General features: G+C 59.8%; 2 protein-coding genes and 1 long non-coding RNA gene across 5 annotated transcripts; all 3 read left to right on the forward strand.

Moving 5' to 3' along the window:
- Positions 1 to 1,605: 1,605 nt before the first annotated feature.
- Positions 1,606 to 13,828, forward strand: MAP2K7 (mitogen-activated protein kinase kinase 7). Of its 2 annotated transcripts, XM_056510506.1 has the most exons (12): positions 1,606 to 1,761; positions 4,835 to 4,882; positions 7,414 to 7,549; positions 7,999 to 8,065; positions 8,226 to 8,339; positions 8,776 to 8,895; positions 9,260 to 9,367; positions 9,940 to 10,119; positions 11,359 to 11,439; positions 12,269 to 12,411; positions 13,124 to 13,169; positions 13,648 to 13,828. In XM_056510506.1, the coding sequence occupies exons 1-12, from the start codon at positions 1,638 to 1,640 to the stop codon at positions 13,780 to 13,782; spliced, it is 1,302 nt and encodes a 433-aa protein (XP_056366481.1). In that variant the 5' UTR covers positions 1,606 to 1,637; the 3' UTR covers positions 13,783 to 13,828. The 2 variants fall into 2 exon arrangements, with proteins under 2 accessions (XP_056366481.1, XP_056366482.1); XM_056510507.1 differs by lacking the exon at positions 4,835 to 4,882 and having other exon boundaries at positions 1,608 to 1,761.
- Positions 6,649 to 7,344, forward strand: LOC130263120 (uncharacterized). Its single transcript, XR_008842305.1, has 3 exons — positions 6,649 to 6,830; positions 6,865 to 6,934; positions 7,321 to 7,344. It is a non-coding gene; the product is annotated as an uncharacterized LOC130263120 (long non-coding RNA).
- Positions 13,829 to 21,650: 7,822 nt separating the features above from the next.
- Positions 21,651 to 24,721, forward strand: UBL5 (ubiquitin like 5). 2 transcript variants are annotated; one of them, XM_056510573.1, is made up of 6 exons: positions 21,651 to 21,752; positions 22,585 to 22,642; positions 23,773 to 23,856; positions 24,260 to 24,297; positions 24,481 to 24,549; positions 24,590 to 24,721. In XM_056510573.1, the coding sequence occupies exons 2-5, from the start codon at positions 22,587 to 22,589 to the stop codon at positions 24,522 to 24,524; spliced, it is 222 nt and encodes a 73-aa protein (XP_056366548.1). In that variant the 5' UTR covers positions 21,651 to 21,752; positions 22,585 to 22,586; the 3' UTR covers positions 24,525 to 24,549; positions 24,590 to 24,721. The 2 variants fall into 2 exon arrangements, with proteins under 2 accessions (XP_056366548.1, XP_056366549.1); XM_056510574.1 differs by having other exon boundaries at positions 21,699 to 21,775.
- Positions 24,722 to 25,067: the final 346 nt, after the last annotated feature.

A 25,067-nucleotide genomic window follows, 5' to 3' on the forward strand; every position in this document is an offset into this window, starting at 1 on the left:
GTCACTCCTCCTTTTGGGGGGTCACCTCTCTGTGGGGCACACTCGGGGTGGGGGTACCCCACTCCTTGGGGGGGTCACCCCTCTTTTGGGGGGGCCTCTCGGGGGGGGTCACCCCCCTTTTTAGGGGATCCCCCTTTTCTTTGGGGGGGATTTTTACCGCGGGGGGAGGGGGTTGGGGGGGGCTCTGCCCGGAGATGTTTTAACCTTGCCCCAGCCTGTGCCCCCCCCCCCCCCAAATTGGGGTGCGGCCCCCCGACCTCTTGGCCACGAGGGGGGGGAGCCCCCCAAATCCCTGCCCCCGCAGTCTGTGCCCCCCCCCTTTCCCGGGCCTGGCTCGTTTTGGGTTTTTTTAAATAAAAACGGAAAAATGAAAGGAATAAATACAAAACGTGGGGGATGGGGGGGTGAGAGCCCCACATTTCGGGGGATCTTTCCGCCTTAGAGCCCCCCCAAAAGGGGATTTGGGTGGAATGGGGGAACCCCAGTGGGGGGGGAGCTGCTGCGCATGCGCGGGTCCTCCCGCCCGGCAGGGGGCGCAATTCCCGTTCGGCCTTGCGAGAGTCGCTCCTTGCGCGTGCGCTGAAACCCCTACGGCGGCCGGCAGGGCCCAAAAGTCCCGCTGCACAAACAAACCTCTACTGCTCTTGGGCGCCAGCGCCGTAAACTGCCCCAAAACATCCCTGAACTACCCCAAGCGCCCCCCGAAACAGCCTCAGGCTGCACTAAAGGAGCAGCAACCACCCGCAAACCAGCCTGAAGTGTCCCAGAAACGCTTCAGACGCCGCTAAAGCCACAAATGCCCCAACAGTCCTAAATGTGCTTGGAGGCGCTCTAGAACATCTTCAGGCTCCATGCAGCCCTTCCGGCTCACAGAGCCCCTAAACAGGCTCTAATTGTCACCACAGGCCAGTAAAGCCCATAAATGTTTATATAGAATCACCTCCCACCGTGTCCCTCTACGGCGGCCGCAGAGGCCCAAAAGCCGCTCCGTCCCTTCCTCTAGCCCATTTCCCCGCCCTACGGCGGCCGGTGGGGCCAAATGAGCTTCGTGTCCCGCTTTCCTACGGCGGCCGGAGAGGTCCGAAAGCCCTGCACACAGCGCATGCGCAATAGCCGCTCCCCGGTGAAGATGGCGGCGTCCAGGTGCCGTCTTTCCGTACAGAGGCCAGCAGAGCCCACTTCTCCCCACCGCCTCACTCCACGTTCCTACAGCGGCCAAAGGAACCCAAAACCCTCCCTGGTCCTCCCTTCAGTTCTCCACATCTACAGCGGCGGGTGAGGCTCACAACTGCCTCCCGTTTTTCCGCGCATGTGCAGTGAGTCCAGGGGGGGAGATGGCGGCGCCCTCCTCGCCTTCCTTCCCTACGTCGGCCGGCTCGGCCAAGAGACCACAAGAACGAGTCGCGCGCATGCGCAGCACCCTCTTCATGAGGAAGATGGCGGCGCCCTCCTCTCCATCCTTCCCTACGGCGGCCGGCAAGGCCAATAGACGGCAAGAACGCGCTGTACGCATGCGCAGGACCAATTTTAAGGGGAAGATGGCGGCGCCCTCCGCGCCCTCCCTCCGTACGGCGCCCGGCGGGTCTGGAGGCCCCGCCCCTCACGGGACCCGCGCATGCGCCACGCGGGGGGGGAAGATGGCGGCGTCCTCGCTGGAGCAGAAGCTGTCGCGACTGGAGGCGAAGCTGAAGCAGGAGAATCGCGAGGCGCGGCGGAGAATCGACCTCAACCTGGACATCGGCCCCGCCCGCGCCCGCCCCAGTACGCGAAACCGGGGCCGGGGGGGGAGGGGCGCGGGGGGGAGAAGGGCGCTGAGGGGAGGCCGCGGGGGGGGAGGGGAGCGGGGCAGATCCTGCGGGGTCGGGGCAGCTCGGGGGGGATTTGGGGGCACTGGGGCACTTTCGGCCCGTTTTGGGGCAGTTTTTGGGGGTTTGGGGCAATTTTGGGGTGTTCGGGGCGGTTCTGAGGGGATGGGGGAAGTTTGGGGGTGATTGAGGCAGTTCAGGGATGATTGAGGCAGTTTTGGGGTGATTTGGGGTTATTGGGGCAGTTTTCGGGTGTTCGATGTGTTCGGGGCAGTTTTTGGGGTTTTTGAGGTAATTTTGGGGTGTTTGGAGCAATTTTGGGGTGTCTGGGGCGGGTTTGGGGTGATTGGGGCAGGTTTGGGGTATTTGGGGTAATTTTGGGGACTTTGGGGCAGGTTTGGGATGTTCGGGGTTCTTCAGGGCAGTTTTGGGGACATTTTGAGTTATTGGGGATGTTTGGGGCAGTTTTAGGGTCTTTGGGGGTTTTTTGGGGTGTTTGGGGCAGTTCTGGGGTGTTTGGGGTGTTTACAGTAATTTTCGTGTCTTTGGGGGTTTTTTGGGGTTTTTGGGGCACTTCTGGGGACATTTTGGGCACTTTTAGGTTATTTATGGAGCCGGGTTGGTTTTTTTGGGGCTGCCCTGAGGCTCTTTTGCGGTGTCAGGGACAATTTGGGGCCGTTCAGGGACATTTTGGGACCGTTCTGGGGTTTTGGGGCCCCTTTAGGGCAGTTTTGGGGTTTTATTTGGGGGTTGAGACATTTGGGATAATTTTTGGGGCAGCTCTGAATTTTGTGGGGGTTTTTTTGGGGTCTGAAGGTGTTTTTGAGTGTTTGGGGCAATTTTGGGGTGTTCAGGAGCGGTTTGGAGGAATTTGAGGCAGTTTTGGGGCCATTTTTGGGGTGTTTTGGGCAATTTAGGGAGAATTTTGGGGCAGTTCAGGCTGGTTTGGGGTTTTGGGATTTTGGATTTCTTTAGGGTTTTTTGGGGGGTTTTCTTAGGGGATTTTTAGGGGTTTTTTGGCAGTTTTTTGGGTTTTTTTTGGTTTTTTTTGTTTGTTTTTTAGGATTCTTTAGGGGTTTATGTTTTTTTAGAGTTTTTTAAGGGGTTTTTAGGGAGGTTTCTTTAGGGGCTTTTTGGGTCTTTTTGGGGGGATTTTTAAGAAGGCTTTTTAGGGGGTTTTTTTATTATTTTTTAGGATTTTTAGGGTTTTTTTTGGGGGATTTTTGGGGGTTTTTTAGGGGTTTTGGGGGGGTTGGAGGGGGGAATTTGGGGGCTTTGAGGGGGTTGGGATTGGGATTTTTGGGGAGTTTTTTAGGATTTTTTTTGGGGTTTTTTTTTATGGGGTTTCTGGGGGAATTTGGGGGCTCTGGGAGGGGATTTTTGGGGGTTTCCCCACCAGTTTTGTCACCTCCAGGACCCCCCGGGCCAGGTAGGACCCCTCAGCTTTTCCAGGAGTTTTTTGGGGTTTTTTGGGATTTTTTGGGATTTTTGGGCCGGGGGGAGAGCAGCATCTTCCCCCTCTCCCCTCCCCCCCAATTTAAATTCATCCCCCAAATTCATTCCTGCCCCTCCCCCAATTTAAACTGATTTTCACCCCAATTTAAATTCAATTCTTTGCCCCCCAAAATTTTTTTTTTCCCTCTGAATTTCACTCCTGTCCCCCCCAATTTCATCTCTTAAATTTCATTTAAATTCTATTTAAATTTTATTTAAATTTCTGTGCCCCCCATTTCATCCCTGTCCCCCCAACTTCAGCTCAATTTCATTGGTCCCTCCCAAATTAAATTCATTAAAATCATTAAATTAAATTAATTCATTCATTAAATTCATTCATTAAATTCATTAAATTCATTAAATTAAAACTCATCCCACCAATTTAATTAATTTCCCCCAAATTAAATCCATTTCACCCCAATTTAAATCCCTTTTTCCCTCAAATTTAAATTAATTTCTCCTCAACTTAATTAGTTCCCCCAGTTTCAGTTAATTTCTTCACAATTTATTAATTTCCCCAAATTTAGATCCACTTTCATTTAATTTAAATTAATTTCTGCTCTCAATTCCTTTATTTCTCTCCAATTAATTCCCCATTAAATTTAAATTCTTTTTCTCCAGTTTAAATTAACTTTTGCCCCAATTTCAATTCATTCCCCCAATTTCATTCCTGTCCCCCCAATTTAAATTAATTTCCCCAATTTGAAATAATTCCTCCCAATTTCAATTAATTTTTGCTGCCTAATCTAAATTCCCCCAGTTTAAATTAATTTTTGTCCCCAATTTAAATTAATTCCCCAGAATTTAAATTCATTTCTATTCCCAATTTAAATTAATTCCTGCCCCCAATTTAAATCAATCCCCCAAATGTAAATTCATTTTTTAGCCAAATTTAAATTAGTCTCTGCCCCCAGTTTAAATCAATCCCCACAATTTCAATTAATTTTGACCCCGATTTTAATTAATTTCTGCCCTCAATTTAAATTAATCCCCCCAATTTAAATTTATTTTTTTACTCCAATTTAAATTAATTCCCCCCAATTTTAATTAATTTCTGTCCCAAATTTAAATCAATCCCCACAATTTAAATTAATTTTTGACCCCAATTTTAATTAATTTCTACCCCCAATTTAAATTAATTCCCCACAATTTAAATCCATTTTTTACCCAAATTTTAATTAATTCCTGCCCCCAAATTAAACGAATTCCCCACAATTTAAATTAATTTCTGTTTTCTAATTTGAGGTAATTTTCACAATTTAAATCCATTTTTTACCCCAATTTTAATTAACTTTTGCCCCAAATTTTAATTAATCCCCCACAATTTAAATCCACTTTTTACCCCAATTCTCAAATTAAATTAATTCCCCCCCATTTAAATCCATTTCTGCCCCAATTTTATCAGTTTCCGCCCCAATTTTTTAATTCCCCCCGATCATTTCCTTTATAATTTATTCTCTTTTTCTTTGTTTTGTGTTTTTTTATTTTTTATTTTCTCCCCCTTCCCCCCTTTTCCCCCCTCCCCAAATTTCCAGTCATCGTCATCACCCTTAGCCCCGCCCCCGCTCCGTCCCAGCGAGCAGGTACCTCCCCTCCCCCCCCAAAAATCAAATTTTGGGGACCCCTCCCCATATTAACCCCCCTGTGCCTCAGTTTCCCTCTCAGAGCTGCTTTAACCCCCCCAAAAATCAAATTTGGGATCCAATTTTAACATTCCTGTGCCTCAGTTTCCCTCCTGGAGCTGCTTTTATCCCTCCCCCCAAAAAAAAAATTAAAAATTTTGGGGGCCCCCTCCTCTAATTAACCCTTCCTGTGCCTCAGTTTCCCTCTCAGAGCTGCTTTTACCCCCCAAAAAAATTAAAATTTTGGGGATCCTTCCCCCATTTAACCCCCCTGTGCCTCAGTTTCTCTTCCCCCCAAAAAAAAAAATTAAAATTTTGGGGATCCCATTTTAACATTTCTGTGCCTCAGTTTCCCTCTCGGAGCTGCTTTTAATCCCCCAAAAAATGAAATTTTGGGGGTCCCGTTTTAACCCCTGCCCCTCCCCCACCCCGGAATGTCCCCCCCGTGTCCCCTCCCCCACCCCGGAATGTCCCCCCCGTGTCCCCTCTCCCCCCCCGGCTGTGGCATGGAGTGCCCCTCCCCCCCCCGGCCCCGTGGAGCATGCGGCCGCTCGGGAACGGGGAAATTGGGGGAAATTGGGGGGAAATTGGGAAAAAATGGGGGAAATTGGGGGGAAATGGGGTGGAAATGGGGGGGAAATTGGGGGGAAATTGGGAAAAAATGGGGAAAATTGGGGTGGAAATGGGGGAAATTGGGAAAAATTGAGGGGGGAATGGGGAGGAAATGGGAAAATTGGGAAAAATTGGGGGGAATTGGAGGAAAATTGGGGAAATTGGGAAAAAATGGGAAAATTGGGAAAAAATGGGGGGAAATGGGGGAAATGGGAAAATTGGGGAAAATGGGGGAAATTGGGAAAAAATGGGGAAAATTGGGGGGAAATGGGAGAAAATTGGGGGGAAATTTGGAAAAAATGGGGTGGAAATGGGGGAAATTGGGGGGGAATTGAGGGGGGAATGGGGAAATTGGGAAAAAATGGGGAAATTGGGGGGAAATGGGAGAAAATTGGGGGGAAATCGGGAAAATTGGGGGAAATTGGGGGGAAATGAGGAAAATGAGAGGGAAATGGGGGAAAAATGGGGGGAAATGTGGAAATAGAGAAAAGGTGGAGGAATGGGAAATGGGGGGAAAACTGGGAGGAAATGGGAGGGAAATGGGAAAATTGGGGGGGAAATGGGGAAAATGAGGAGGAAATTGGGGGCAAATGGGGAAGAAATGGAGGGAATTGGAAGAATGGGGGGAAATGTGAAAAATCAGGAGGAAAACGGGAGAAAATGGAAAAAAATGGGGGGAATTGGGGAGAAATGGGGAAAATTGGGGGGAAATTGAGAAATTTGAGGGAAATTGGGGGAAATTGGTGGGAAATGGGGAGAAAATGGGAAAATTGGGAGGTAATCCAGGGAAAATGGGGGAAATGGGAAAAATTGGGATACTGGGAAAATGGGAAATTGGGGAAAATGGGACAGGAGGGGAGGCTGGGAAGGGGGAAATTGGGAGGAGGGAAAATGGGATTGGAAGGGGGCAAATGGGACAGGAACGAGGAAAATGGAAATAGGAAGGTGGGAAAAGATAAAGGGGAAAAGGAGGAAAAATTGGAAAATGTGGGGAGAAATAGGGCAGGAAAAGGAGAAACGAGGAAAACGGGGCAGGGAGGGGAAAATGGGGCAGGAAATGCAAACCTGGGGGAAAATGGGGCAAAAAAAGAACCAGAATTGGGGCTGACTGGAAATGGGAGCTGAAGATTTACGGGGTTCTGACCTTCCCCCCACTTTTGGGGTCTTAAGGATTCTGCCCCCCATTTTTGGGGTCCTGCCCCGTTTTTGGGTTCCCCATTTTCGGGGTCCTGCCCTCTTTTTGTGGTTCTCTCCCTGTTTGGGCTCCCCATTTTCAGGTTTCTCTCCCCAATTTTGGGTTCCCCATTTTTGGAGTCCTGCTCTGTTTTTAGGTTCCCCATTTTTGGGGTCCTGACCCATTTTCAGGTTTCTCTCCCCAATTTTGTGTTCCAAATTTTCAGGGTCGTGCCCCATTTTCAGGGTCCTGCCCCAAATTTGGACTCCCCATTTTCGGGGTCCTGCCCCATTTTGGGTTCCCCATTTTCAGGTCCTGCCCCAAATTTGGACTCCCCATTTTCAGGCTCCTGCCCCGTTTTGGGGTTCCCCATTTTCAGGCTCCTGCCCCATTTTGGGTTCCCCATTTTCAGGGCCTGCCCCGTTTTGGGTTCCCCATTTTCAGGTCCTGCCCCGTTTGGGGGTTCCCCATTTTTGGGGTCCTGCCCCGTTTTGGGGTTCCCCCTGTTTTCGGGGTCCTGCCCCGTTTTGGGTTCCCCATTTTCAGGCTCCTGCCCCATTTTGGGTTCCCCATTTTTGGGGTCCTGCCCCATTTTGGGTTCCCCCATTTTCAGGTCCTGCCCCATTTTGGGTTCCCCATTTTCAGGTCCTGCCCTGTTTTGGGGCTCCCCCCGTTTTCGGGGTCCCTGACTGTGCTCTCCCCCCAGCCCTGCAGCTGCCCCTGGTGAGCGAGGGGGGCCGGGGGGGGCCCCCCGAGAGCCCCCAGCCCGCGCCGCCCCCCCGGCCCCGGCAGATGCTGGGGCTGCCCCCGCCCCCCTTCCTGGTGCCGCGCAGCCTGGAGAGGTGAGGACACGCCCCCGAGCCCTGATTGGCTGAGGGGCACAGCCTGGCAGCTGATTGGCTGGGGAAGGGGGGATCCTGTGCTCTGATTGGCCAGGAGACGGCTGTGTGCTCTGATTGGCCAGAGGTTGAGGGGATCCTGTGCTCTGATTGGCCAGAAGAGGGTCGAGTGTGCTGATTGGCCAGGGGGCGGGGAGGATCCTGTGCCCTGATTGGCCAGCAGAGGGTCACATGCTCTAATTGGCCAGAGGTCTGGGGAGGTGCTGATTGGCCAGGCGGGCAGGATTCTTGTGCTGCGATTGGCCAGAGCTATGATTCCTTGTGTGCTGATTGGCCAGGATCTCTCTGTGCTCTGAGCTGATTGGCTGAGCTCTCCCCATGCCCTGAGCTGACTGGCTGAGCTCTCTTCATGCCCTGAGCTGATTGGCTGAGCTCTCCCCTTGCTCCCCCAGCATCGAGATTGACCAGAAGCTGCAGGAGATTATGAAACAGACGGGGTACCTGACTGTGGGGGGACAGGTGAGTGACGAGATACCTGGGTATTGGGGGACAGGTGAGAATGGGAGGGGTTACCTGGCCAGGGGGGTTACCTGGCCATGGGGGATACCTGGCCATGGGGGTTACCTGGCCATGGGCACACAGGTGAGCCCAGCTGGTCCCTGACCCCCCTTCCCCCCAGCGGTACCAGGCAGAGATCAATGACCTGGAGAACCTGGGCGAGATCGGCAGCGGCACCTGCGGGCAGGTGTGGAAGATGCGATTCCGCAAGACCGGGCACGTCATCGCCGTCAAGGTGGGACCGGGGGGGCCGAGACCTGGGGGGCATCGGGGGCATCAGAGAGACCTGGGGGGGCATCAGAGAGACCTGGGGGGGCATCAGAGTGACCTGGGGGGCATCAGAGAGACCTGGGGGGGCATCAGAGTGACCTGGGGGGGAATCAGGGGGACCTGGGGGGCATCAGAGTGACCTGGGGGGCATCAGAGTGACCCTGGGGGGCATTGGGGGGACCCCTGGGGGGCATCAGAGTGACCCTGAGACCTGGGGGACATTGGAGTGACTGGGGAGACATTGGGGTGACCCCAAGACCTGGGGGACAGTGGTGGGACTGCTGAAACCTGGGGGACATCGGAGTGACCTGGGGGACATTGGGATGACCCCATGACCCCCTGTGTGACCCCTGAGACCTGGGGGATGTTGGGGTGACCCCGTGACCCCCTGTGCCCCCCAGCAAATGCGGCGCTCGGGGAACCGCGAGGAGAACAAGCGGATCCTGATGGATCTGGACGTGGTGCTCAAGAGCCACGACTGCCCCTACATCGTGCAGTGCTTCGGCACCTTCATCACCAACGTGAGCACCTGGGGCACCTGGGGGCACCTGGGGGGCATGTGGAGTCTGGAACCATCCATGGTTCCATTAGTGCCCTCCAGTCCCATTCCCAATCCCTTCCAGTGCCCATCCCAGTCCATCGCAGTCCCTCCCAGTCCTTTTCCCAGTTCCCTCCCAATCCATCCCAGTTCCCTCCCAGTCCCATTCCCAGTTCCCTTGCAGTCCCCCCAGTGCCCCCAGTCCATCCCAGTTCCCTCCCAGTCCATCCCACTTCCCTCCCAGTGCCCCCAGTCCCTCTCCCAGTGCCCATCCCAGTGCCCCCAGTCCCTCCCAGTCCCTCCCAGGGCCCATCCCAGTGCCCCCAGTGCATCCCAGTCTCTCCCAGACCGACGTGTTCATTGCCATGGAGCTCATGGGCACCTGCGCAGAGAAGCTCAAGAAGCGAATCCAGGGCCCCATCCCCGAGCGCATCCTGGGCAAGATGACGGTGGCAGTGAGTGGCACTGGGGACACTGGGGGGGACTGGGGGCACTGGGGGGGACAGCGGGGGACTGGGGACACTGGGGGGCTGGGGACACTGGGGATATTGGGGATGTGGGGACACTGGGGGGCTGGGGACACAGGGGGGGACTGGGGGCACTGGGGGGACTGCGGACATGGGGACACTGGGGACACTGAAGTCATTTGGGGACACTGGGGACAGCGGGGGGAACTGGGGACACTGGGGGGACTGGGAGTACTGGGGACACTGGGGATATTGGGGATGTGGGGACACTGGGGGCCTGGGGACACTGGGGGGGACTGGGGACAGGCAGGTGTCCCCAGAATCCAATGCCCCATTCCCAAGTGGATCCTGGGCAGGGTGACAATGACAGTGAGCAGGGTGATGGTGACACAGAGGTGACAATGGTGACACAGAGGTGGCACAGGTGACACAGAGGTGACAATGCCATCCCCAGATCGTGAAGGCGCTGCTGTACCTGAAGGAGAAGCACAGGGTGACTCCTGGGGGGACACTGGGGCAGGGTGGCACAGGTGACACAGGGGTGACAATGCTGTCCCCAGATCGTGAAGGCGCTGCTGTACCTGAAGGAGAAGCACGGCGTCATCCACAGGGACGTCAAGCCCTCCAACATCCTGCTGGACGAGCGGGGGCAGGTGAAGCTCTGCGACTTCGGCATCAGCGGCCGCCTGGTGGACTCCAAGGCCAAGACCCGGAGCGCGGGCTGTGCTGCCTACATGGCGGTGAGGGACAGGGGGACATGGGGACAGCATTGGGGACATTGGGGGACATTGGGGACATTGGGGATATGGGAACATCGCTCACAGCGCGGGCTGTGCTGCCTACATGGCGGTGAGGGACATGGGGACACTGGGGACATGGGGACAGCATTGGGGACATCACTGGGGACATTGGGGACATCCCTCACAGCGCGGGCTGTGCTGCCTACATGGCGGTGAGGGACAGGGCAGGGGGACACTGGGGGACATGGGGACAGCATTGGGGACATTGGGGACATCCCTCACAGCGCAGGCTGTGCTGCCTACATGGCGGTGAGGGACATGGGGACACTGGGGACAGCATTGGGGACATCATTGGGGACATCACTCACAGCGCGGGCTGTGCTGCCTACATGGCGGTGAGGGACAGGGGACACTGGGGACAGCATTGGGGACATTGGGGACATCCCTCACAGCGCAGGCTGTGCTGCCTACATGGCGGTGAGGGACAGGGGGACACTGGGGGACACTGGGGGACATTGGGGATATGGGAACATCGCTCACAGCATGGGCTGTGCTGCCTACATGGCGGTGAGGGACATGGGGACACTGGGGGACACTGGGGACATTGGGGACAGCATTGGGGACATCGCTCACAGCGCGGGCTGTGCTGCCTACATGGCGGTGAGGGACAGGGGGACAGCACTGGGGACATTGGGGACATTGGGGACACGGGGACAGCACTGGGGACATTGGGGACAGCATTGGGGACATCGCTCACAGCGCGGGCTGTGCTGCCTACATGGCGGTGAGGGACAGCACTGGGGACATGGGGACAGCACTGGGGACATGGGGACATCCCCAAGCCCTGGGGGGAGGGGGGGGGGGTCAGGGGGTGTTGGGGTTCCCAGGACTGGGGGAGGGGCTTCACCCCAAATTTGGGATGGGGGTGTTGGGGGATCCCCCCGTGTCTGGGGTTTGGGTGTTTGGGGGTTCCCAGGTTTGGGGTTCTGGGGGTTTGGGGGTTCCCAGGTTTGGGGTTCTGGTGTTCTCTCCAGGTTTGGGGGGTGATGGGAGATCCCCCAGGTTTGGGGTTTTTGGGGGTCTACTCCAGATTTGGGGTTCTAGTGTTCTCCCCAGGTTTGGGGTTCTGGGAGTTCCCAGGTTTGGGGTGTTTGGGGGTTCCCAGGTTTGGTTTTTTGGGGTTTCCCCCCCCCAGGTTTGGGGTTTGGGGTCCCTCACCCCAGCCCCTCCCTCCCCCAGCCCGAGCGCATCGACCCCCCCGACCCCACCAAGCCCGACTACGACATCCGCGCCGACGTCTGGAGCCTCGGCATCTCCCTGGTCAGTGCCACCAGCGTCCCCACACTGTCCCAGCCCGCCCCGGTGTCCCCAAAGTGTCCCCAATGTCCCCAAACTGTCCCCAAGTGTCCTTGACCCGCCCTGGTGTCCCCAAAGTGTCCCCAATGTCCCCAAACTGTCCCCAAGTGTCCTTGACCCGCCCCAGTGTCTCCAAAGTGTCCCCAGCCCACCCCGGTGTCCCCAGCTGTCCCCAGCTGTCCCCAGCTCATCTCTGGGTCCCCTGTGTGTCCCCACGGTGCTACCTCAGCCCCACAGAGCCACCTGTCCCCAGTGTGCCCCACCTGGCACCTGTCCTCGTCACACCTGTGTCACACCTGTGTCTCACCTGTGTCTCACCTGTGTCTCACCTGTGCCACACCTGTGTCACACCTGTGCCACACCTGTGTCACACCTGTGTCTCACCTGTGTCTCACCTGTGTCTCACCTGTGCCACACCTGTGTCACACCTGTGCCACACCTGTGTCACACCTGTGTCACACCTGTGTCTCACCTGTGCAGGTGGAGCTGGCCACGGGGCAGTTCCCCTACCAGAACTGCTGTCCCTGCCACAGCTGTGTCTCACCTGTGTCTCACCTGTCTGTGTCTCACCTGTGTGTGTCACACCTGTCTCACCTCTGTCTCACCTGTCTCACCTGTCTCACCTGTGCAGGTGGAGCTGGCCACGGGGCAGTTCCCCTACCAGAACTGCTGACCCTGTCACACCTGTGTGTGTCTCACCTGTCTTACCTATCTCACACCTGTCTCACCTGTGTTACACCTGTGTCTCACCTGTGTCTCACCTGTGTGTGTCACACCTGTCTCACCTGTGCAGGTGGAGCTGGCCACGGGGCAGTTCCCCTACCAGAACTGTAAGACGGATTTCGAGGTGCTGACCAAGGTGCTGCAGGAGGATCCGCCCCTGCTGCCCCCGGCCATGGGATTCTCGGGGGACTTCCAGGCCTTCGTCCGCGACTGGTGAGGGACAGGGGACAGGGGACACTGGGGACACACAGGGGACATGGGGACATTGGGGAACACACAGGGGACATGGGGACACAGGAGACATGGGGACACATTGGGGACAGAGGGGACACACAGGGGACATGGGGACACTGGGGACACACAGGGGACATTGGGGACAGGGGGGACACACAGGAGACATGGGGACACACAGGAGACAGTGGGGACATTGGGGACAGAGGGGACACACAGGGGACATGGGGACATTGGGGACACACAGGGGACAGGGGCTTCTCCAGGGACTTCCAGGCCTTCGTCCGCGACTGGTGAGGGACAGGGGGACACTGGGGACACACCTGGGACAGTGGGGACACACAGGGGACATTGAGGACAGACAGGGGACATTGGGGACCCTGGGATACTGGGGACAGGGGGGACACACAGGGGACAGGGGCTTCTCCGGGGACTTTCAGGCCTTCGTCTGTGACTGGTGAGGGGCTGGGGGACATGGGGACAGTGGGACACTGGGGACATTGGGGACAGGGGGGACACACAGGGGACACTGGGGACACACAGGGGGACATTGGGGACACAGGGAGGTGGGGACATTTGGGACATTCAGGGGACATTGGGGACTCTAGGGATATAGGGGATACTGGGGACACTGGGGGACATTGGGGACAGGGCCGGGGTCCCACAGGCGCTCACCCCCTGTCCCCTCCCGCAGCCTCACCAAGGACCACAGGAAGAGACCAAAGTACAACAAGTTACTGGTGAGTGGCACTGTCACCTGTCATTGTCACCTGTCACACCTGTCGCTGTCACCTGTCATTGTTATTGTTACCTCTCATTGTCACCTGTCACACCTGTCACCTGTCAACGTCACGTCAGTGTCACTGTCACCTGTTACTGTCAGTGTCACCTGTCAGCATCATACCTGTCACTTGTCATTGTCACCTCTGTCCCTCAGTGCTTCATTCCTGTGTCCCGAGGCCTCTGTCCCCAATGTCCCTGCCGTCCCCCGTGTCCCCCTGTCCCTGCTACGCCAGTGTCCCATGTCGCTGTCCCCCTGTCCCTGCCGTCCCCCCTGTCCCCCTGTCCCTGCCACCCCAGTGTCCCATGTCCCTGTCCCCCTGTCCCTGCTACCCCCATGTCCCCTGTCCCCCTGTCCCTGCCATCCCCAGGGTCCCATGTCCCCCTGTCCCATGTCCCTGTCCCCTGTCCCATGTCCCCATGTCCCTGTCCCCACAGGAGCACACCTTCATCAAGCGCTACGAGACGCTCGAGGTGGACGTGGCCACCTGGTTCAAGGACGTGATGGCCCGGACAGAGTCCCCGCGCCCGGGGGGTGGCCTGGGCCACCACCTGCCCTTCTTCAGCAGGTAGCGCCAGCCCGGCGCCGCCTCGCCCGGCGGGGACACCGGGGCAGGGACACCGGGGACAGCCCTGTGACACTGGGGACACCCCTGTGACACCGGGGACACCCCTGTGACATCAGAGACAGGGACACCGGGGACACCCCTGTGACACCGGGGACAGCCGGGACAGCTGGCACATCCCTGTGACACTGGGACAGGGACACTGGGGACACCCCTGTGACACCAGAGACAGGGACACTGGGGACATCCCTGTGACACCGGGGACAGCCAGGGACACCTCTGTGACACCGGGGACAGGGACACCAGGGACAGCCAGGACACTGGGGACACACAGCCAGGACAACTGGGACACCCCTGTGACACCGGGGACATCCCTGTGACAGGGCCACCCTCCTAGGACAGGGACACCAGGACAGGGACACAAATGCCACTCCCCAGTGTCACCCGGTGTGACGGTGACACTGCCACGGCCGCCACAGCTCTGGCCTGCAGTGTCCCCAGCGTGTCCCCAGCATGTCCCAGTCTGTCCCAGTGTGTCCCCATCGTGTCCCCAGTCTGTCCCAGCGTGTCTCAGTGTCCCCTCCTGTCCCCGCCATCCCAAGGCCAGGGGACATCCTTGTCCCCCTCCGTGTCCCCCTGGCTGTGCCTCAGTTTCCCACTGGGTCCTGTTGGGGACAAGACGGGGAGGTGGCACCGAGGGTGTGGCACTCGGAGGTGACACTCGGAGGTGACACTCGGAGGTGACACGGGGCTGTCCTGGGAGGTGCCCAGGGACACAGACTGGGGGATGTGACACGGGTGTGACACCGGGGCCTGGGGATGTGGCACTCGGCCCTGAGGGGACACAGAGGGGCCACAGAGGTGGCACCAGGACACAGAGATGGCACTCGGGGACACGGAGACGGCGCAGGGGACAGCGCGGAGAGCTCTGCAGCACGGGGATGTGACAGCGAGGGACACCGGGATGGCACCAGGACGTGACACGGGGATGTGACAGCGAGGGGACGCGAAGGATGGCACGGAGATGGCACCAGGATGTGACACGGGCACACAGGATGGAGATGGCAGCAGGATGGCGCTGGCATGTGACACAGGGATGGCACCAGAAAGTGACACAGGATGGGGATGGCACCAGGACGTGACATGGGGACACAAGATGGAGGTGGCACCGGGAAGTGACACAGGATGGAGATGGCACTGGCATGTGACACGGGGATGGCACCAGAATGGCACCGGGAAGTGACACAGGGACGGCACCGGGAAGTGACACAGGGACACAGAGATGGCACCGGAAGTGACACAGGATGGAGATGGCACCACGACGGGACACGGGGACACAGGACGGAGGTGGCACCGAGATGTGACACAGGGACACAGAGATGGCACCAGGACGTGGCACACAAATGTCCCCAGTGACAATGGGGATGGCACAGGACACGGATGTCCCCAGGCTGTGACAATGGGGACACGGAGCGGTGGCCTGGGGACACGGACACGTCACGGGTGTGACATGGCAGGGCCCGGTCCCGGGGCTGTGACACCGGGATGTGACACTGGGGACACGGCCCAGGGTGTGACACTGGGCTGTGACACTGGGGACACGGCCCAGGATGTGACACTGGGCTGTGACACTGGGCTGTGACACTGGGGACACGGCCCGCGGTGGCCCCGGCGGTGGCACGGTGACAATCAGGCCGGGCCGTGTCCCCCCGTGTCCCCGCTGTCCCCAAGGCCAGCAGGTGCAGTTTTAGTGCATTGGGGGCGCGGGTGGCGCCGCCCCCCCCGTCACCCTCATTAATTATTATTAATTATTATTATTAATTATTATTATAAATGCGCATGTGGAACCCAAGGGGTCGCGTCGGTGTCAGGCTGTGGGGACACGGGGGGACATTGGGGACATGGGGTGGGACATTGGGGACACGGGGGGACACGGGTGGGGAGGAGGGACATTGGCATGGGACATTGGGGACAATGGGGGACACTGGGATGGGACGTTGGGGACACTGGGATGGGACGTTGGGGACAGGCTGCCATTGGGATGGGGACAGGGGACAGTGACACGGGTGGGGGTGGCACAGCGGGACCTTGGGGACATCGGGGATGGGGACAGGGCCGGGACGGTGGAGGGTGGGGACATTGGGGACAGCGGGGGGACACGGGGACACTGGGGACACAGGAAGGGATGGCACAGGGACACTGGTGGCACTGGGGGGGGTTGGGGACACCCCAGGGACACGCGGGGGCTCTCGGGTGACACTGGGGGGGGTTGGGGACACCCCAGGGACACGCGGGGGCTCTCGGGTGACGCCGCCCGTGACGTCCCCGCGGCCCAAGGGTGTCACCGGGGCGACGGTGGCTTCGGGGGGGGGGACACGGGCACACTCCCCCCCGGCGTGGGCGGGGACACCTTGGGGACACTCTGGGGACAGCGGGGACGGGATGGCAGCGCCAGCGAGTCCCCCCCGAGCCTTCCTCATCCTCATCCTCATCCTCCTCCTGCCCGGGGGGGGGCCCGCAGGTAGGGGGGACAGAGGGGGTGACGTGGGGGGGACAGGAGGGTCCCGGGGGGTCACTGGGGGACATCTGGGGACATTTGGGGACACCCAGCAGTGTCACCGTCCCCAGGGCCCCCCCCGGGCTGGCCGTGGGGTGACCCCGCCCCCACCCCGGGACCCCCCCCGGGACCCCCCGGAGCCCCCGGACCGCGCTGCAGCGGGGAGCGGCCCCGGGTGAGTGCGGGCACTGGGAGGGACTGGGGGAACTGGGATGGACTGGGGGGCACTGGGATGGACTGGGGGAACTGGGGGGCACTGAGAGGGCACGGGCGGGAACTCGGAGCACTGGGAGGGGACACTGGGGTCACTGGGATGGTGACTGGGAGCGTTGGGAGGTCACTGGGCAGTTACTGGGATGTCACTGGTCGGTCACTGGTGTCAGTGGTGGCACTGGTGACATTGGGAGGTCACTGGTCGGTCACTGGTGGCACTGGTAGCATTGGGATGTCACTGGTGTGTCACTGGTGTGTCACTGGGATGTCACCGGTGTGTCACTGGTCGGTCACTGGTGTCACCGGTGTCACCGGTGTGTCACCGGTGTGTCACTGGGGTGTCACTGGGATGTCACTGGTGTGTCAATGGTGTGTCACTGGGATGTCACCGGTGTGTCACTGGTGTGTCACTGGTGTGTCACCGGTGTGTCACCTGTGTGTCCCTGTCCCCGCGGTGACGCCGCTGCCGCAGCCCCGCTGCCCCCCCCCCCGCCCCCCCCGGCTCCGCCTGGACGTCGCCCCCTCCCCCGAGTTCCGGCCGGAGCCGGGACCGAGAGCGGTGCCCGCGGGGGGACGCGTGTTCCTGCAGGTGAGGGGACACGGGGACAGGGGGACGGGGGGGGACACGGGGACATTGGGGACACTGGTGACACTGAGGGACACACGTGCTCCTGCAGGTGAGGGGACACGGGGACACCGGGACATTGGGGGGACAGGGGACACTGAGGGGGACGGGGGGACACTGGGACACGGGGGGGACAGGGGGACACGGGGGCATTGGGGACACTGGGGACACTGGGGACATGGTGGGGGACGCGTGTTCCTGCAAGTGAGGGGGGGCACGGGGGGGCTCCCGATCCCATCCACACCGCGTGTCCCCCCTGTCACCCCCTGACCTGTCCGTGTCCCCCCAGGTGTCGCTGTCCCCCAGGTGTCCCCAGGTGCCACCCCTGCCCTGTCCCTGTCCCCAGGTGTCGCTGTCCCCCAGGTGTCCCCAGGTGCCACCCCTGCCCTGTCCCTGTCCCCAGGTGTAGCTGTCCCCCAGGTGTCTCCAGGTGTTCCCACCTGTCCTGTCATTGTCCCCAGGTGCCACACCTGCCCTGTCCCTGTCCCCAGGTGTCCCCAGGTGCCACCCCTGCCCTGTCATTGTCCCCAGGTGTCCCCAGGTGCCACCCCTGCCCTGTCCCTGTCCCCAGGTGTCGCTGTCCCCCTGCCCCCCCGGCCTGGCTTTCTCCCTCCGCCGCTGTTTCGTGTCCCCGCGCTCGTCGCCGGTGCCCGCCCGGGGCCGCCCCGCGCTCGTGGTGCTGCGGGGGGGCTGCGGGGCGGGCGGGGGGCGCGGGGCGGGCGCGGGGGCGGCGCGGCGGCGGCTCCGGGGCTCGTTCGTGCTCCCGGCGCGGTTCCCGGAGCCGCTGCAGTTCCTTCACTGCCGCCTGCGGCTGTGCCGGCGGCGGGAGAGCGGGGCCGCGGGCCCGGGGCTGCCCCAGGTAATCAATTAATAACGGGGTAATCAATTAATAACGGGGTAATTAATAACGGGATAATAATGGGACAGCGGGCCCGGGGGGGCTGCCCCAGGTAATCAATTAATAACGGGATAATTAATTAATAACGGGATAATAACGGGGCCGCGGGCCCGGGGGGGCTGCCCGAGGTACGGGATCATTAATAACGGGATAATTAATTAATAACGGGATAATAACGGGATAACAGGATAATGACGGGATAATCAATAACGGGATAATAACGGGGATGGGATAAGGGAGATGGGATAGCGAGGATGGGATAACGGGGCACCGGGAACGGGGACACAACGGGATAACAACGGGATAACGGGAACGGGGGTTCGGAGGAACTGGGGGACACCGAGAAGGGGGGACACGCGGGATGGGGACACCGGGAATGGGGAATAACGGGAACAGGGGACACCGAGCACGGGGACAGCCCTGAAGCGGGAGTGGGACAGGCTGGGGACACGCACCGGGAACGGGGACAGCGGGAGCCGGGCCGTGGGGGCGCCGGGACAGCGGGACAGGGGCACACGGGGGGGACAGAGGGGACACCGGGTCACCCCCCCGCCGTTATTCCCGCCCCCGCCAGTGCCGGCCCGAGCCGTGTCCCCGCAGAGGGGGCGGAGCCTCCGGCTCAGGCCCCGCCCCCCGGCCCCGCCCCCGCGGCGGCCCCGCCCCCGAGCGCGCGCTGCGCACCGTGACCCGCCCGATCGTGGTGACCCTGGGGACAGCGGGGACCCCCGGGACCGGTACGGGGACACCCCGGGAGGGGACACCCCGGGAGGGGACACCCCGGGAGGGGACACACCGGGCGGGGACACACCGGGAGGGGACACACCGGAACACCCCCGGGACCGGTACGGGACCCCGGAGGGGACACACCGGGAGGGGACACACCGGGAGGGGACACACCGGGACAGGGACACCCCGGGCGGGGACACCCCGGGAGGGGACACACCGGGATACCCCTGGGACCGGTACGGGACCCGGGCGGGGACACCCCGGGAGGGGACACACCGGGAGGGGACACACCGGGACAGGGACACCCAGGGACACCCCGGGCAGGGACCCTCGGGCCCCAAATTCCGCTCCAACCCCGGGACCCCCAACCGGGACCCGCCCCCCAAAACCGCCCCGGGACCCCCGGCCCGGGACCCCCCCCCCAGCCCCGGGACCCCGCTCCCAATCAAGACCCCCCTGGGCTCCCCCCCAGCCCCGGGACCCCCCGGGACCCCCTCCCCGCAAACCGGGACCCCCAATTCTCCCCTCCCCCCAGGTGCCCCCCCGCCGCCCCCCCCGCTCCTGCGCCCCCCGGCCCCCCCCCGGGAGCAGCCCCGGGCCCCCCCCTCGGGTGAGTGACGGGAACGGGGCGGGGGGGGCACCGGGACCCCCGGATTGGGGAGTCTGGGGGGTCCCGGAGCCCCGATTTCCTTTTGGGGGGGGTCCCGGAGCCCGGGTCCTGCCTGGGGGGGCTGGGGGGAGACCCCGGGTGTTTTTGGGGGGGGGGTCCGAACTCCTGGGTCTCTTTTGGGGGAGGGAGATTTTGGGGGGATCCCCGAACATTTGGGAGGGGTTGGGGGGTCTCGGGGCTCTGATTTCCCTTTTGGGGGGAGAGTCCCGGCCCCGGGGGGATCTTTAGGGGGAATTTGGGGGGTCCCGGCCCCGGGGGGATCTTTAGGGGGAATTTGGGGGGTCCCGGTCCCGGGGAGATCTTTAGGGGGAATTTGGGGGGTCCCGGCCCCGGGGGGATCTTTAGGGGGGAATTTGGGGGGTCCGGGCCCCGGGGGGATCTTTAGGGGGAATTCTGGGGGTCTCGGCCCCCCAGATTGGAGGGGCTGGGATTTGAGGGGGGGGGTCCCGGCCCCCAATCGGAGGGGCCGGGATTTGGGGCGCTGACCCCGCCCCCAGCCCCCCCCGTGCCCCCCGGGGCCGTGGCCGCCGTTTCCTTCGGTGCTTTCGTGGTGGGGGCGGCGCTGGCGGGGGGGCTCTGGCTCGTGCACGGCCGGACAGGTGAGAGACCCCCCCCAAAACCATCCCCCAAAATCATCCTCTGCCAATAATCCCCCGCCCCAAATCATCTCCCCAAAAAATCCTGCCCTGAAATAATCCAACCCCCCCAAATTAATAATCCCCCCCCAAAATAACTGCCCTGAAATAATCCCCTTCCCCAAAATAATCCCCCCCCGAGCCCCTCCCCCATCCCCCCCAATTTGGGGTGGGGTCCCCCCCTGATCGCTGCCCCTCCCCCCCCCCCGCAGCCCCCCGGACCCCCCCGGCCCCAGCGCTGCCCCCCAGCCCGGGAGGTGCCAGGTACTGGGAGCACTGGGAGGGACTGGGAAGGGATACTGGGAGCACTGGGATGGGATACTGGGGGGAACTGGGGGGAACTGGGGGGACTGGGGAGAACTGGGAGGGACATGGGGGAACTGGGGGGGATCTAGGATGGGATACTGGGAGTACTGGGGGGAGCTGGGGGGGACTGGGAGGAACTGGGGGGAACTGGGATGGGATACTGGGGGAACTGGGGGGACTGGGGGGAACTGGGATGGGATACTGGGAATACTGGGAGGGACTGGGAAGTGATACTGGGTGAATTGGGGGGAACTGGGAGGAACTGGGAGGGACATGGGGGTACTGGAGGGGAACTGGAAAGGGATACTGAGAGCACTAGGGGGGAACTGGGAGCACTGGGGGGGCACTGGGCCGGGCTGGGGGGGTGGGAGGGGTCTGGGTCGGGTCTGTCCCTGTCCCTGTCACTGTCACTGTCATTGTCATTGTCACTGTCACCCTCCCTGTCCCTGCCAGGTGACCGGTGACCATCGGCGCCTCTCCCAGCAGCGGGGAGGGGCACACGGACCCAGCGAACGGGGCATTCATCAATCAATTAATCAATTAATCAATTCATTAATTAATAACCAATGAGACCGTTAAAGCGTCCTGATGGTGCAGAGTGTGTGGGGACCACCCCCCCGGGTTTGGGGGGTCCCTCCCCTCCCTTCCCTCCCCCCCACCCCCAAATTCTGCCAAACCAACTTTGGGTCGAGTGCGTCAAACCAACGAAACTGGAGCCAGAGGGGACGCGGGGCCACCAAGGGCCACCACTGGGGCCACTGTGGGGTCACACAGGGCCACCGATGGGACCATCCAGGGGCCACCCAGGGCCACCACAGAGTCACCGTGGCCACCAAGGGCACGGCCAGGGCCACCAAGGGTCACCACAGGGTCACCGGGGCCACCGTGGGGCCACTGGGGCCAGCACAGGAAGAGCCGGGAGGTGGCCACTGATGGCCACCACAGGGACAGTCAGGGGATGGCCACCAGCGCCGTGGGGACAGCCAGGGCCACTGAGGGCCACCGCTGGGATGGACTGGGCCACCATGGGAAGAGCTAGGGGATGGCCGAGGCCACCAAGGGGCCACTGCTGAGGCCACTGTGGCCACCGAAGGGAGCAGAGGAGAGCCAGGGCCACGGAGGGACGGCCAGGGCACGGGGACACTGGGGGGACACCGATCCCCCCCGGATTTCTCCCCGTTTCCCCTTTAATTCCCTCATTTCCCTTTTAATTCCCCCCATTTCTCCCTCCCCTCAGGACCCGCCGCCATCTTGGCCACTATTGATGACATCACATCCGTCGCGTTTCCGTGACGCCACTTCCGTTTCCGGCGCGCCTGTAACGGAGCGAGGAAATACCTGAGGAAGGTACCGGGGGGGCGGTTCGGGAGGTACCGGAGGGAAACTGGGGAAACCGGAGGGGTTCGGGAGGGGCTCGGGAGGTTCTGAGGCGGTTCGGGAGGTTCCGGGGGGATTTGGGGGATCCCGGAGGGTTCGGGAGGTTCCGGAGGTTCGGGAGGTTCGGGAGGAGGTTCGGGAGGTTCCGGAGGGTTCGGGAGGGTTCGGGTGGTTCCGAAGATGTTCGGGAGGTTCCGGAGGGCTCGGGAGGGTTCCGGAGGGCTCGGGAGGGTTCGGAGAGGTTCGGGAGGTTCCGGAGGGCTCGGGAGGTTCCGGAGGGCTCGGGAGGTTCCGGAGGGCTCGGGAGGTTCCCGGAGGGTTCGGGAGGTTCCGGAGATGTTCGGGAGGGTTCGGAGGGGTTCGGGAGGTTCCGGAGGGCTCGGGAGGTTCCGGAGGGCTCGGGAGGGTTCGGAGGGGCTCGGGAGGTTCCCGCGGGTTCCGAGGGTTCGGTAATACCGGGAGGTTCCTCCCCGTTTCCTTCTCCCGTTTTTATTTTCTCTTTTTCCTTCCTTTCCTCTCTTTTCTCCCCTTCCCGTTTTCTCCCTTTCGTTTTTTCCCCTTTCCTTTTTTCCTTTTCTTTTTCTGCCCTTTCCTTCCTTTTTCCTTCTTTTTCCTTTTTTCCCCTTTCTCGATTTTCCCTTTTTCCTTTTCCTCCCCTTTTTCTCCCTTTTCTTTCCTTTTTCCTTCTCTTTCCCTCTTTCTCATTTTTCCCATTTTCCTCTCTTCCTTTTCTCCCTTTCCCCCCTTTTCCTCCCTTTTCCCCTCTTTTTCTCCATTTTCTCCCTTTTTTCCCCATTTCCAGCCATGATCGAGGTCGTGTGCAACGACCGCCTGGGCAAGAAGGTTCGGGTCAAATGCAAGTATCCAAAATTTGGGGGTTCTGGGGGAATTTTGGACGTTCTGGGTGCGGATTTTGGGGTTTCCAGGGGAGGTTTTGGGATTTCAGGGGGTTTTTGAGGGATCAAGGGTGGTTTTTTGGGGGTTCCAGAGGGGTTTTGGGGGGTTCCACGGGTGTTTTGGGGAGTTCTGGGGGCTCCTGGGCAGGGATTTCGGGGTTTCCAGGGGGTATTTTTGGACTGTGTTTGGGTGTTTTAGGGTGTTTTTGGGTTTTTCTGTGTGTTTTTGGGATATTTTGGGCTGTTTTTTGGTTGTTTCTGGGTGTTTTTAGGCTGGTTCTGGGGTGGTTTTGGGTGGTTTTGGACTGTTTTGTGCTGGTTTTGGGCTGTTTTTGGATTTTTTGGCTGGTTTTGGCCGTTTTGGGCTGGTTTTGGCTGTTTTTTGGGTGTTTTGGGCTGGTTTTTGGGTGGGTTGGGCTGTTTTGGGCTGTTTTGTGCTGGTTTTTGGCTGGTTTTGGCTGTTTGGGGCTGTTTTGGGTGTTTTGGGCTGGTTTTGGGCTGTTTTTGGCTGTTTTTGGGCTGTTCTGGGCTGTTTTTTGGGTGTTTTGGGCTGTTCTGGGCTGTTTTTTGGGTGGTTTTGGGCTATTTTTGGGCTGTTCTGGGCTGTTTTTTGGGTGTTTTTGGGCTGTTCTGGGCTGTTTTTTGGGTGGTTTTGGGCTATTTTTGGGCTGTTCTGGGCTGTTTTTTGGGTGGTTTTGGGCTATTTTTGGGCTGTTCTGGGCTGTTTTTTGGGTGGTTTTGGGCTATTTTTGGGCTGTTTTGGGCTGTTTTTTGGGTGTTTTGGGCTATTTTTGGGCTGTTCTGGGCTGTTTTTTGGGTGTTTTTGGGCTGTTCTGGGCTGTTTTTTGGGTGGTTTTGGGCTATTTTTGGGCTGTTTTGGGCTGTTTTTTGGGTGTTTTGGGCTATTTTTGGGCTGTTCTGGGCTGTTTTTTGGGTGTTTTGGGCTATTTTTGGGCTGTTCTGGGCTGTTTTTTGGGTGTTTTTGGGCTGTTCTGGGCTGTTTTTTGGGTGTTTTGGGCTATTTTTGGGCTGTTTTGGGCTGTTTTTTGGGTGTTCTGGGCTGTCTTTGGTCCCTTTCCTTGACCCTGGTGCAGCCCCGAGGACTCGATCCGGGACCTGAAGAAGTTGATCGCAGCCCAGACCGGAACCCGCTGGGACAAGATCGTGCTCAAAAAATGGTCTGGGGGGGCTGGGGGCACCTGGGGGGCACCTGGGGGGTTTGGGGGGCTCTAAAGGGGCACCTGAGGGAGTTTTGGGGCACACCTGAGGGGTTTGGGGGGCTCTAAGGGGGCACCTGAGGGGTACCTGGGGGATCTGAGGGGCTGGGGATGAGTTTGAGAGGTTCTAGGGGGACACCTGGGGAGTTTTGGGGGACACGTGGGAGGGTTTGGGGGGGCACGTGAGGAGTTTTGGGGGAACACCTGGTGGGTTTTGGGGACACCTGAGAGGTTTTGGGGACTCCTGAGGGGTTTTGGGGGGTCTGGGGTCACACAGGGCCACCCCAAGGGTTTGGGGTTGTCAGGAGGGAACCCCTGGATTTTGGGGAAGGGGTGACACCTCTCTCTCCCCTCCCCCCCCCAGGTACACCATCTTCAAGGACCACGTGACGCTGGGGGACTGTATCCACCTGGGACCCCAAAAACACCCAAAAACCCTCCCCAAAATCCTTCAACCTCCAAAAACCCCAAAATCTTTCAACCCCAGAATCCTCCAACCCCCCAAAGCCCCTCCCCAAATCCTTCGACCCCCTCCCACCCAAAACCCCCAAAAACTTTTGGGATTTTCCTTGACTCTGCCTCCAGATGAGATCCACGATGGGATGAACCTGGAGCTCTACTACCAATAGCTCCCAGTGCTCCCAGTCCATCCCAGTCCCTCCCAATCCCTCCCAGTCCATCCCAGTGCTCCCAGTTCATCCCAGTCCATCCCAGTCCATCCCAGTTCATCCCAGTGTCCCTCACGCCCATTTTTACCCCATTGGAGCCGCGTTGAGGCTCCGGACCCGCCCCGTTTGTTTATAAATAAAAGCGATTTTGGGGCCTCCGGGCGGTTCGGGGGGATTTTATGGCGATATATCGGGATCGTGTCGGGATATCGCGATTTTATGGCTTGGTATCGCGATGTGACACCTGAGCTTGGATCCCGCCTGGGAACCCAGAGCTCCCGACATGGATTAAAGCCACGAGATGTGGGAATCGCCGGCGATACGGAGGAGAATCGCGACAGAGGGGCGGGGACGGCTCGGGTCAGGCGCTGAAAGGGGCGGCCCCGTTGCTATGGTAATGGCGGGTTTCCAATCAGGCACTAGGGAGGACAGCTCGGTTGCTATGGCAGCGGGGACCTTCTTTAACCACGGTCGCGCGCAGCCCCGTCGCTATGGTAACGGCGG

Source organism: Oenanthe melanoleuca, chromosome 25 (assembly GCF_029582105.1).
Source record: "Oenanthe melanoleuca isolate GR-GAL-2019-014 chromosome 25, OMel1.0, whole genome shotgun sequence".
Taxonomy (NCBI): domain Eukaryota; kingdom Metazoa; phylum Chordata; class Aves; order Passeriformes; family Muscicapidae; genus Oenanthe; species Oenanthe melanoleuca.

Excerpts from the sequence above, each read along its gene's own strand:
- MAP2K7 (XM_056510506.1), top strand. The coding sequence starts at position 1,638 with ATGGCGGCGTCCTCGCTGGAGCAGAAGCTGTCGCGACTGGAGGCGAAG. Across the intron at positions 7,550-7,998 it reads GTGCCGCGCAGCCTGGAGAG|CATCGAGATTGACCAGAAGC; the intron begins GTGAGGACACGC and ends TTGCTCCCCCAG. Across the intron at positions 9,368-9,939 it reads TGGGCAAGATGACGGTGGCA|ATCGTGAAGGCGCTGCTGTA; the intron begins GTGAGTGGCACT and ends TGCTGTCCCCAG.
- UBL5 (XM_056510573.1), top strand. The coding sequence starts at position 22,587 with ATGATCGAGGTCGTGTGCAACGACCGCCTGGGCAAGAAGGTTCGGGTC. Across the intron at positions 22,643-23,772 it reads AAGGTTCGGGTCAAATGCAA|CCCCGAGGACTCGATCCGGG; the intron begins GTATCCAAAATT and ends ACCCTGGTGCAG. Across the intron at positions 23,857-24,259 it reads AAGATCGTGCTCAAAAAATG|GTACACCATCTTCAAGGACC; the intron begins GTCTGGGGGGGC and ends TCCCCCCCCCAG.